Raw genomic sequence first — 12,197 nt, forward strand, 5'->3', positions numbered from 1 at the left:
GTCAATAATTTATAGTGAAGTTGCTTTAAAGTTAATTATATGATGAACTTAATTGTAGGCAGAATCTTAGATATGACAACCCAGGATTTCCAGCCCCGTCGGTGGAACTGTGAATATAAAATATCACATACCTGATTATGTTAAACTACCTGGCAAAGGGGATTGTGCTGAAGCAATTAAGGCTACCACTCAGTTGGCTTGGGTTAATTAAAAGAGAGTTTATCCAAGTGAGCCTAATCTAATCACACGAGCCCTTTAAAAGCTGGATTTTCTCTGGCTGTCGGCAGAAGGGGAAGTCAGAGGAACTAAGAATGCTGTCTAAGAGCTAAAAGTGATCCCTGGTAACTGGTCATCGAGAAAACAGGGACCTTGGTCCTAGAATGGCGAGCAGGTGGGTTTTCAGCCTCATATGCCCTTAGCAGAGAACACAGGCCAGCCCACAATTACTTCTGCCCTACAGACTCAGAGATCCAAAACAGGTCTTGAGTAAAGTTGCTCTATTTCTGGTAATTTGTTATGGGGCAAGGAGAAAACTAACATGAGAGATGAAAGGTAGTAACTATCCTTGATTACAGTGATAAGATTTAGGGTTCTGAAGACTGAGTCTGACTTGATTATCTCCAAAAACGGAAACAAAATTGGGTAAACACAACGAAAACCACCCTTGGACCTGTTAGGACTCCACCCGGTTTTCGAGCGAAATCTCAGTTTCGCACTGTCAGATTTTGGAGACGGACTTTAAGTGCTTTGATACTCGCTCGTACAGGCCAGGAAAATCGCCTTGATATTCGTATCAGGACTTGTTGTAGGGTGTGTCTTTTCAACAATTCAGCAAACAGTATGATGTTCTGATGTTCTCCTCCAAATAGAGGGGATGCTGCTACATTCCGAATTCATGGGATGTCATATCTAAAATGATAAGGCTGGCATGTCCGGCCACAAATAAGACAGCAAGCTCAGAAGCCCCAGGCTACACACTTTGCCTTAAGAATGTGGCTTTCTTTATCAAAGTGGAAAGTAGTTCTGAAACCATGGACAGCGTTTCTCAGACCATAGTGTATTTAAAGTGTATTTTCATGGAGAAAGCTGTTCTGGGAAGTCTTAAATAATTGCCCCAAACAGTGTTTGTGTTCTGCATATCCTTGTGACACGAGGGGAGGGACCAGGTTGAAAGGCTGGTATTAAATGTTTGTTTGTAAATATTATTCCTTAGTAAATTGTTAGCTAGAGTTATTTGCTTTAAGTGCACAAAAGGGATTCTGTTTCGCATATTAGTGTGATTTGGAAGCCAGATATTACTAGAAATTACTTATGTGCTCTGAACCCCCTCTGGTCCTGTTCAATAAATCACTTTGTCAGCTCAAACTCTTGGTGATTGATTAGAAAGAAGAATGCATCAAAATGATTCACTGAGAGGAGATGGTAATCTGACTATTTTACTGGGGTTATATATGATTCTGTTTATCATTTCCCCTTTTTCTCGGCAGAGAGACTAAAGAACTTTCTGTAGTTTTCTACCTTAAATAAAAACCGTGACATTCTTTCCCTCGGTGATCTTATGGCCCAAACCTTAGGCTGGCAAGATACCATTTAAGTCATAATATAAGGAAGGCTGTGAGATGATGTATCCTAGAGCTAGTGTGGAGAAGCACGATCACTTTTCTGGCTAATGACATTGGCTTTTGCCCCAACAGCTCTGCCCCCAGTAAAGGTAATAACCACTGGCATGTTTTCTTTTCTTAAATGATTAAGAAAAATGAAGTTAAAAAATAATGGAATGCTCCAGAAGGGAATATATAAAAATCCAGTGACTAATTGTTCACTTCCTCCAGAAATAGTATTCTGTCTACTAAGAATGGCCTTTAAATAGAAAAAAGGGGCTTAGATTTCTGTCACTCCATTTCATGTAAGAATACACATCAGTCACCTCTCATGGAAAATGTGGAAACTCTCTAGAGCTGTAAAATGAGAAACTATGGGCTGAATATGCAAATTGCCTTTCTAACAAGAGCAGTGCTTTTCTGTAAACCAGTCTTTTTAAGAAAATTTAAGACAGTCATTTATTTCAGAGGGACCCATTTGTTTTCTGTGACTCTCGTTTTTATCTGGATTTGCCAACATGTTTCCAAGCCCCTGTAGGAGAATGGAAAACAGTTTGGTTTTGCTTGCTCAGTTATTTATTTTATTGGTGTTTGCTTTCTTTAACTTTGTGACTTTCTTTCTGGGCTATAAGTCTGTGATAATTAAAAAAAAAATTATAGGAGTCTGTGCAGTGCAGTGAGAAGTAGCAAATGTCCAGCAGACCTGCGTTCAATACCAACGACTTACCTAAGGGCCTGGGTCACTGTGAGAAAGTGACTTGGCTGTACCCCCCCCACCCCCTGATCTCGGCCTTTTCATTTTAAAATGGCTGCAGCAAATGTACGTTGTTAGTGAGAGATTTGAGTGAAATCATGCGTCAGCGCAATGTCTTAGGTTATTGCCAGTACACAATGCAAATAATAAATTAACATTTTAAGCCGGGCTTCTACCTGCAGCGTCAGAAAGATACTCGAAATAATTGTTCAGGCCTATTAGGCCACTGACTCATTCAACCTGGAAACAGCAGGCTCTCAACTATCTGTCTTTCTTAAATTAGTCAAACGATTAATTCCTTCTTTCTGTGGGCATAGTGTTTGGTTTTTATAGCTTTGGAAGGACACTGGAGGGAAGGGTTACTTTACAAGACACTCCAAAGGATCTTTTCACCTCCCCTACTCAGTATTTCCTCCTATCGGTAACTATGCATATTTACGATTCTAATTGCAAATTCTTTTGAGGGCTAATAAACTCGGTTGGGTTGACCTTATGGTACTTGAAGATTAAAATATGTATTTGATTTTTTGTTGCATTTAGCAAGTTTATTACCTTATAAGAAAAAATATCTAGATTTTATAGGTATTTATATTTTTATAGTGCTTTCAATTTGTTTCCTTTAGTCAGGATGGGGTGATGAAGTGCAGTGAAAAGAGCTGTAAAGCAAGGAGTAGGTATTTTATTCCTACTGAAGGTTCCCACATTGATTTACTTATATCCCTTGAGCAACTTTTTTGTCTCCTTCGCTCCAGCTTCATGGTCAAGGTGATCAGAAACACCCAACACCTTTTTATAAATCCACGTGGAAACTCATAAAACAAAGCAGTTAGGAAAACCCTGGAAGGTTTAACATTCCCAGGTATGCCTGGTTCAAGGAGACATTTTGGCGTTTCCTGGATGGCTTTCAGGAATGTAATATTTGGTTGGGAAAAGTGAATCCTAGATGGGTTACCTGAGTAATAGTTGACCTTCTGATAACATAAAGCACAACGCCACTGGGAAGGAGGAACGTGCAAGGTTTTTTAGGACGTATATATTATGTTTGTAGTCATGGCAATTAAAGTTAACATCAAAGTGTCTGGAAATTTTAGATTAGCTCGAACTGTAATGTTACAGACTGCCTGTGTATGTGAAAACCTCACCGAGCAGAGCATAATAAAACTCGAGTGCCTTCCAGTGTTTCTCAATTTTTGTCCATTTCTCCCTATTTCTCTGTTGTTCTTCCTCAAATTTATAGGAGTATTTCTGGACTTGGGACTCCCATTTTATGTTCAGTCAGTTCTCCCTAATGAGCCTGTAACAAACTGTCTTGTGGTTTTCTGACAGTTCAGAGTTATATTAAAAATACCCTGTTTGGGGAATTTTTGCGTATGATTTCCTACTGCAAGTAATAAAAGGCCAATTATTCTGTATAATTATTAGTTACAGCCCTTAAAACAGTCGGGTATACAGGGACGCAATCAATAGTTGCTGGGTACTGAAATAAGTGAAGTCAATAACAAAATAGAACTTTCCAGTCAGTCGGTCAGTCATTCACAGGCACATCCCCTCTGGAACTTTGATGGAGTGCCTCGTATATACAACACATGGTTCGACACTTTGAATACAAAAATGTACACCTCTGCCCCAGCTTTTTGGGAGCACGTGGTTTAGTGACACTAAAGTTTCATAGAACCGGCAACTAAAGCTTATAATACATTCAGAATAATATTTTATCATAGAGGATGTAGAGAATAATTCTACCGTGGCTGGAGAGTAGGGGCACTTGAATATTCGGCACCGGTGTGTAAAAAAATATCAGGAAGAGGTTGGTAGGCAGAAAATAGGGATGGTCATTTTTGTGTAACTAATGTCATATGCATAAAGGATGGCATTTTGTAAAGTAAGTGTGAAATATTCAGACAGAAGAAGAAGAATCTGCCCGTTTGTGATTTTTAAGCTTTTTAAAAAAAAATTATAATTATTTGGAAGTCAGTTAAAGATTGTAGTAGGATTGTTAAATTTGTTTCTTAGAAATATAACTTCGGGGGCGCCTGGATGGCTCAGTAGGTTGAGCGTCCGACTTCGGCTGGGGTCATGATCTCGCAGTCTGTGAGTTCGAGTCCCGCATCGGGCTCTGTGCTGACAGCTCAGAGCCTGGAGCCTGCTTCGGATTCTGTGTCTCCCTCTCTCTCTGCCCCGCCCCCACTCATGCTCAGTCTCTCTCTCTCTCTATTAAAAGTAAATAAACATTAAAAAAAAAAAAGAAATATAACTTTGACTGGGCCGTGCTGTGGGAATGAACTGGAAAGTAAGAACCTAGGACATATCCAGGGCCGGCAGGAGACTGCTGAAATATTATAGACCTGTCAGAGATGGAAAAGAACCATTCTGAAGGTGAAATTAATAAAGGTCAGTACCCCATTCAGTAAGAACATTGAGGACAAAAGAGAAATTTCTTTTAATTTGAAACATTGAAACTTTTAAATTTAGGGCAGACATACTGAATCTGAGAAAGTTTTGTTTTATGGGATTCAGAGTTTATGAAGAAATGAGCAAAATGAATATAGAGATGGAAGCGATTGATTTGTAGGTGAACGCATGTCTTTGGTTTACATCCATACCGCATTAATGACAGAAGGGTATAGAAGAGGAACTCTCCCATACATAGCCTTGCGTGTTAGAAAACACTTAGTCACTTAGTAAGTATTTGTGAGGATGCCTTCTGTATTTCAGAACTATTCCAGATATCCCTGTCACAAAGCACAGATTGTTTTTTTTTTTTTTCTTTATATCACTTCTTTTGCTGTGACATTACGTCCTGGTGTCATGGTTTCATTGACACATATTTTCAACACTGAGCCTCACTCTTTTGTTCACTGTTGTGTCCCCAGGGCCCTTAACAGTGTCTGGGACAAAGTCAAAGGCCAGGGTGTAGGTAATGCCAAACTGATGGCGTGCATGGACAGATGACTTCTTTTCAAACTTATCTGTAGCTAAATTAACTGCTTGTGATTTTTTAATGTCCATCGGAACAGAGTCAAATAATATCTGTTGACCATAAAACCGCATCATCGGCAGCAGTGTTATATTGTGGAAGGGTCAGAGCCTTGGGAGTTAGAGAGACCCCGTCTGATCTCCAGTTTATACCCGCGGAGTCTTAGTTTCATCATCTGAATAGGACGATAAAACTTTGTAGAGTAGTTGGGAGTATTTAAAAATAATCTACGGTGTAGGTTGCATGGGACATTGTTACCCATTAAGTGTTAATTTAATTTATATTTATGCAGACTTAACTAAATGGCTTTGGCTCTATGTTGTGGTGAGAATAATCATAGATTAGCTCCCTTTCTTTAAATTTTTTTTTTAACATGCTCTACTTGAAAAAGGAAACAATGTGGTTATGGGAAGGGATTTAAACAAAGTGAAATCAGAGACTATCTTTCGACACCATTTCTGTTTCCTTTACTATTAATTCAAACAAGTTATTATCCTACATGTATGTCCATGAAGAAAGGAAAATAACACTTGAAAAAAATATTAAGCACGGTTTGATGTTAGTTGTACATCTTTATTTCCTGCTATCCCCAGGAGAAAAATCCTAAGACTGAGTGTAATCAAGACTGTCTTCTGAGACTAGAGAGAGAGGCTGGTACTCACTGAACTACTTGCGTGTTTCGATCTGCGGAAATGACCGCGGCTTTGTTGTTACTTTACAGATCTACCTACGTTTCTTGGACTACGAGATGCAGAATTCCAATGAATGCAAAAGGAACTTTGTGGCCGTGTATGATGGGAGCAGTTCCGTGGGGGACCTCAAGGCTAAATTCTGCAGCACCGTGGCCAATGACGTCATGCTCCGCACAGGTCTTGGGGTCATCCGCATGTGGGCCGATGAGGGCAGTCGAAACAGCAGATTTCAGATGCTGTTCACATCCTTCCAAGAACGTAAGATTCTCTGCACTTGACTATTTGTCCTTCACATATGTCATACGATGCAAGTCTCGTAAGCCGCTAATGGTGTTTTGTCCATGCAGCGTGAGCACAGTGGGGTGCGTTGTAACAAGGTGTTAATAACACTGAGATTCCCTTTCCTTCATTCTGATCCAGCGACGGGAGAGAGTTACCTATTCCATTCTGCTTCCTTATTTTAGCATACGCATGATAGCCTTGGTTAAGACAGTTCCCGCGTCGACTGGGAAATGAGGATTTTGTTTGTCTCTGGTTTAGCTCTTACGAAGCGTCTGGAACTTCAGCAGCTTCTGATGAAGTTTGAGTTTAAGTCTTAAAAACCTGCATAAAAATATTTGGTAGGTTCTCTTTAGTAAGCTTCTCTTGCAATTCCATTTATTGCAAATAGGTCTGAGACGACCGAGTTCCCATTAAAGTAAGCAAAGAGAGAGAATTGCTTGGGAGGAGAGTAAACAGAAAAAGTTTCAGAAAATATTTAAAATGGCACCATGGGTGATATCCAGAGTTATGTGCAAACCGCAGCAATTTTAGAAAATTATGTTCTAACAAATAATGAGTCACATTAATAGATATATTTGGAATGTTCTTCAGAAACCCTGAATAATTCATGTTTAATAAATTTATACAAATGAAAAAAAAATAATCCTGAAAAATTCCGCTTTAGGAAATCAGCAGCCTGTATTTTGAAACTATGTATTTATAAATAGAAAAAATAGTTTTGAAATCGCCAGAATTTCTCAGTGATTGGCACAGCATCCAATATTTTTTCAATTCATAAATATGAAATATATTGGACAATTCTTTCATGTAGTGAATAGGTTTGGCTTTAAATTCCTGTCTGATTACCCAGTTGGAGAATTCTGGGACCCTGGAGGTGGCAAACGTCTCAGTCTTTGTCAATCTTGATTCCACCGTGGAGTGCATTATCTTTCCTGGGATTACTGCAGATTGAAACAGCATGTTGCTATCGTGTCCTCATTTCAACAGTTGATCAAAATGTTAGAGGTAGTGCATTTTTATGTCAGCAAGATATTGGGCCAAAAAAAAAAATCTCGTCATTTTCTTGGTTAGAGTGGGAAGAAATTGAGACTACAAGGTCAGCCCATTTGGTGTCCTTGCTGATTACCCCACTGTCACCAATAGGTTTGCCTTTGGTGGGGGGGGGGTGGTTAAAGGTACTTATTTGATATTCTTATCTATCTTGGGTGATAATATGTTGAAAACTCGTATTTCATTTAAAAGATACATATAAGGAAGGGCTAGCTAATATGTTAGATAATATAATCAATTTTTTAAAAAGATCACAAAAATCTATTTTTATCAACACGATACCGTAAAATGCAATGGGGATAAAAATGAAAAAATACATCCTTAGGTTGCAAGTATCAACTAAAACAACAATAGTATAGAAGAGCCCTGCCTCCTAGGACTTCCTAAAGTTTTATTTCATTCAAACACAGTATGAGCTAAAGCTTGTTTTTGTTTTTTTTTAACAATTGGCAAAAAATATCTTTTGCAGTATTAGCTTCTATGAAGGAAAGGTAGGTAAACAACTCAAAGAAGGTAGGCTCTTGGGGAGCCTCACTGGTCAAACTGTAGATTGCAGCACCTATTCTGTTCTGGGTATTGTTAATAAGGAGGATCGTCCATGGGAAGTGGCTGGCCAGGATGCAGAAGCAACTAGAATCATGAGACAAAGTCAAAGGAAGAGCGGCATAGTTTATCTGAGAGATTTTGTTGTTGTTTTGTTCTAAATGTGGTCACTACCTGAGACTTACGCTGGTGATACGGATTGATGTCTGGAAGGTGAGATTTGTTTGTTAAATTGTAGGGAAACGTTGGAGCGATACTTAGGAAAAACGTGTAGCTCACAGGATGTGTGGTATTCCCAAACTGAATGGATTCCCAGAGAGGGTACAGGCTCTGGCTAGGTGGCAGTCAGTCTGAATATGGGTCACCAGGTGGTGTGAATGGTGTAGGGGGATGTCTGAGTTTTGTAGGGAACAAACTGGTAAACTTCACTGATCCCGTTCAACTCTAACACTGATTAGTTCCATGAGTCTTTAGGATCCTGCTGGTACCAGAAATGGTGCATTATGTCATACTGTGCAGATGCCATTGGAAGTATTTCTATTTGAGCTGAAAGAAAGAGTTTTCATGCAGGTATGTAAACGATCTCCAGAAGTCCTTCAAGCGGGTGGACTTTTCAAAGTTGAATCCAGAAAAAACATGGCATCCGTCCTCCATAGGAGGAAAGCACCCCAATTTTTATGTTCCTGCACAGTGGACGGCTTATCACGGTCACGTCAGTGACAGGTGGTACAGTAGCATTCTCTGTGTTTAGCTCATAAGGTTTACAATAGCTTTGATTAGAACAAATTTATCGTCCATGTCATGTTTCCTCTGTAGCTTTTTGATATTTTGCATTGTATTTTTTTATTTTTGGCTGAAACTGGTTGGACTTCAACCATGACATGCCAAGGGTCAAAGGCATTGTGTGATGACGTGTGTGGGTATGGACCAAGCCTTTCTGTATCAAAGTCAAAGTATTCCAGATAAGAGCTGAAAATTTCAAAACAACAAGAAATGAACTTTGATCAGTGCTAATACTTCGGTGATGCTACTGAGTGGCTTAGGTCATTTTAAGGACTTTAATAAGGAAATAAAGGAACTCTATTTGTGGCGTTTCAAGTTCCCCAAATGGTATTGTTCTAGTCCATATTGGTGGCTAAGAAAGTATTTTGCATTGCCTTTTTGTTTTCTTGATGATGATAGGTATAACATTTATATAGTATATATATCATATATGTAAACATAGTTTATATGTAATATACTCTTATTTATATTATATAATCCATATATAATATTAATAATATACATGCCTCTAATCTTACTCCATACACATCCACACACATATGGAGTGAAAACTATTGGTGTGAAATCAACGACCAGCTTTGTCTTACTCAAATAATAAGAAACCACTTTGACGTTTTTCTTGGTTCTTAGCATTTATTAGGCAGTATGCCCAGTGCAGCGTTGAGAAGTGCTTACAGCACATTCAACAATATTCTAATATATGTCAAAAGGTCTCATGTTGGGACCATACGATGTAGTTTTTTGAGTAGAGTTGACACCCGATGTTCCATTAGTTTCAGGTGGACAACTTAGTGATTTGACAAGTTTGTCCGTGATGCTATGCTCACCACAAGTGTAGGTCCCTCTGCCCTACTACAGCACTGTCACAATATCAATGACTCTGTTCCTTATGTTCTGCCTTTTAGTCCTGTGACTTACTCAGTCCATAACTGAAAACCTGTATCTCCCCCCTTCTTCGCCCATTTTGTCCATCCCCCCAACCCATCCCCTCTGGCGACTATCCGTTCATTTTCTGTACGTATAGGTCTGATTCTGGTTTTTGTTTGTTATATTTTTAGATGTTAAAGGAGAGCTCAGGGACTGTCTCTTCTAATCCCAAACATTTTGTGAATTCAGACAGAATAAGAAAAGATCCAGGGAAGGTAACTGACTTTCCCTGTGCACCCAAAACTCCATACTTAGTGATTGAAAAGTCCCGTGGCAAGGATCGAAGACCTGATTCTGAAGCTCATAAGTTCTCTTGTGGATGACTTTGTCACTTGTAAGGGATGGACAGAGCTCCCATTTTCTAAAGATGATGAATGATAAAGATGACGATAACAATAGGGAACACTTCTACATCAGTCATATAGCTCAGACGTGTCAACACTGGTTTATGTGCTTTTCAACCTGAATTTTGATGCCTCTGTCCTATCCGCTGTGCCTTCTGTCTACATGTTACACAAACATGCTATAATCCTACAGTACTCCACTTTCCTATGCCCTACAAGATTAGACTCAAATAAAATTATAACCAGGGACTTCTGCTCTGGAACATACTAAGCTAGAGACTAATGGATGCTAAACTGGTGCTGATTTGTTACACATCAGTGGGAAACTACTGCAGGTTTTGGTACTGAAAGTGAGGTGTCGCCCTAACAAATATCTAAAATGTGGAAGCGGCATGGGATCAGGCAGTGGTCATAGGTTGGTCGAATTTTGAGGAGCATGCTAGAAAAGGCCTGCATTGCGTTAGATGGGCAGGATAAATCTGGACTCGGAGGGCTGCTGGGGAGGGCTGGGACGGAACCGGGGGAAAGAAATCGTTGTTTTGCCGTGGCGGAAAGCTCAGAGAAATTGTCCTGCAGGACCTGCTGAGGGACCAACACTGGCTACGTGACTGAGTAAATTACTGCAGAGAGTGTTGAAGGCATAGCCTGGCATCTCTTGCTGCTTGCAGTAGCTTGTGAGAGGGAAGAAGCAAATCGAGGGGAGAACCCGTGAGCAAAAAGCAATCAGGACCCGAAGGTTTTGAAAACTGCCAGCCTCTCCAGGTGGCAGAGATGTTAAAAGTCAGAAGTGACTGCCAAACGCATGGCAGGGGATGAGGCTGAATGTGTGACCGTATAGCCTCTGCTAAATCACCAGAGACAGCAGAAGAGCACAGTGTCGGTAACAGAAGGGCCCTTTCCGGAGGTTGGAGGTGTGCCTCACAGATCTTCCAGACTGGAGGGCATCCAGGAGGACTAGGGCGCTGACCCTCAGCCACCTCAGCAGGACCCATGGGGAGAGACAGGATTGCATCAGAGACTTTGGGTGAGCATCTGTCTGAGAGCAAAACCCAGTGAATTTCAAGTCAGGGCCACGGGCTTCTTGAGAAGACCCCTTCAGCAGAAACTCTTTTGGTTTGGGCTGAAAGAGGCAGAGTACCGATGAAGAGACATCGTCAGAACCCCCAAGTTCTTGTGGCATGGAGCCATCAGATAAAAGTGCCCAACTGCAAACGTATGTCACCATTCATAGAAAGGAAGAGTGACAGCACAGCACCACGAGCCTGGAGGGTGAAGCCCACAGCGACAGAGGGTTTTTCCTAGAAATGGAAACATAGTACCAAGAAATCCAGCATTTGCCCTGCTGGACTTCAAAACTATCATGGATCAGAGACTCCCGTTTACTCTCCATTCTCCCTATTTCCAACCAGACTGTCTATACCCATGATGCTGTGCCTCTCCCACCATTGTGTGCCGGAGTGTTGGGACAGGTGATTTGTCTCTTTGGTTCTGGGGTTTAATGGGGGGAGGAAAAATGGTCTCTTGGGGCTACGGTCTAGACTCCTATAAGGGCTGAACCCAGGAGCCTCTTCTGTACCACATTTAGATGGCTTAGGTGTGAGGTTTGGGACTTTGAGTCAGTGCTGTAGCGCGGTGATACTCACGGGAGCCGTGAGAAAGGGAGAATCTATTTTGCATCCATGACAAGAGTGAGGCACTGGGAGCCAACGAGTGGGCAGTGATAGGCAGTGATGACCCCAACATTTCCACCTTTTGGTGTATAGAGCTTATACATACCTCTCCGCTGAGTGCAGGAAGGATCTGAACATCATGGAATGTCACTCTGTGATCATGTTACATGTCGTGGCAAAAGGGATTTTGCGTGAGTGGTTAAGGTCCCTAATCAGTTGACTCTGAATTAATCAAAAGGGAAACTGTCCTGGCGGGGCTGAGTATACACAAAAAATACTGGTAATAGTCTTTAAGCCCTTTTAAAAGAAGGTCTAAAAGGCATGAATGCAAGAAGTCAGAGGCATTCTAAGCTGTAGCAAATACTCCTGCTGGCATTTACGGAGCACGCTGCTGTCACCGACTTTGAGTCTGGAGTTCTCTCTTGTGCAGCAAAAGAGCGGACACAGAATTGAATATGAGAGAGGCTAATGTCGGGGAGGAGACAAGAGTCCTGAGCAAGGGTCCTGTTTCTGTTTTATTAGGATCAGAAGGCTTACATACGTGACGGACATGCAGAAAGAGACAATACAACAG

The 12,197-nt window shown here is 40.8% G+C and overlaps 1 protein-coding gene across 3 annotated transcripts in view; it reads left to right on the top strand.

The window, feature by feature from the left end:
- Positions 1–12,197, top strand: part of NETO1 (neuropilin and tolloid like 1) — a 112,290-nt gene that overhangs the window by 71,901 nt on the left and 28,192 nt on the right. For all 3 annotated transcript variants that reach the window (XM_030292194.1, XM_030292196.1, XM_030292199.1), the window contains exon 7: positions 6,054–6,282. In XM_030292194.1, coding sequence (XP_030148054.1) covers positions 6,054–6,282 — 229 coding nt within the window. The remainder of the gene's footprint in view (positions 1–6,053; positions 6,283–12,197) is intronic.

This window comes from Lynx canadensis, chromosome D3 (assembly GCF_007474595.2).
Source record: "Lynx canadensis isolate LIC74 chromosome D3, mLynCan4.pri.v2, whole genome shotgun sequence".
NCBI classification, from domain to species: domain Eukaryota; kingdom Metazoa; phylum Chordata; class Mammalia; order Carnivora; family Felidae; genus Lynx; species Lynx canadensis.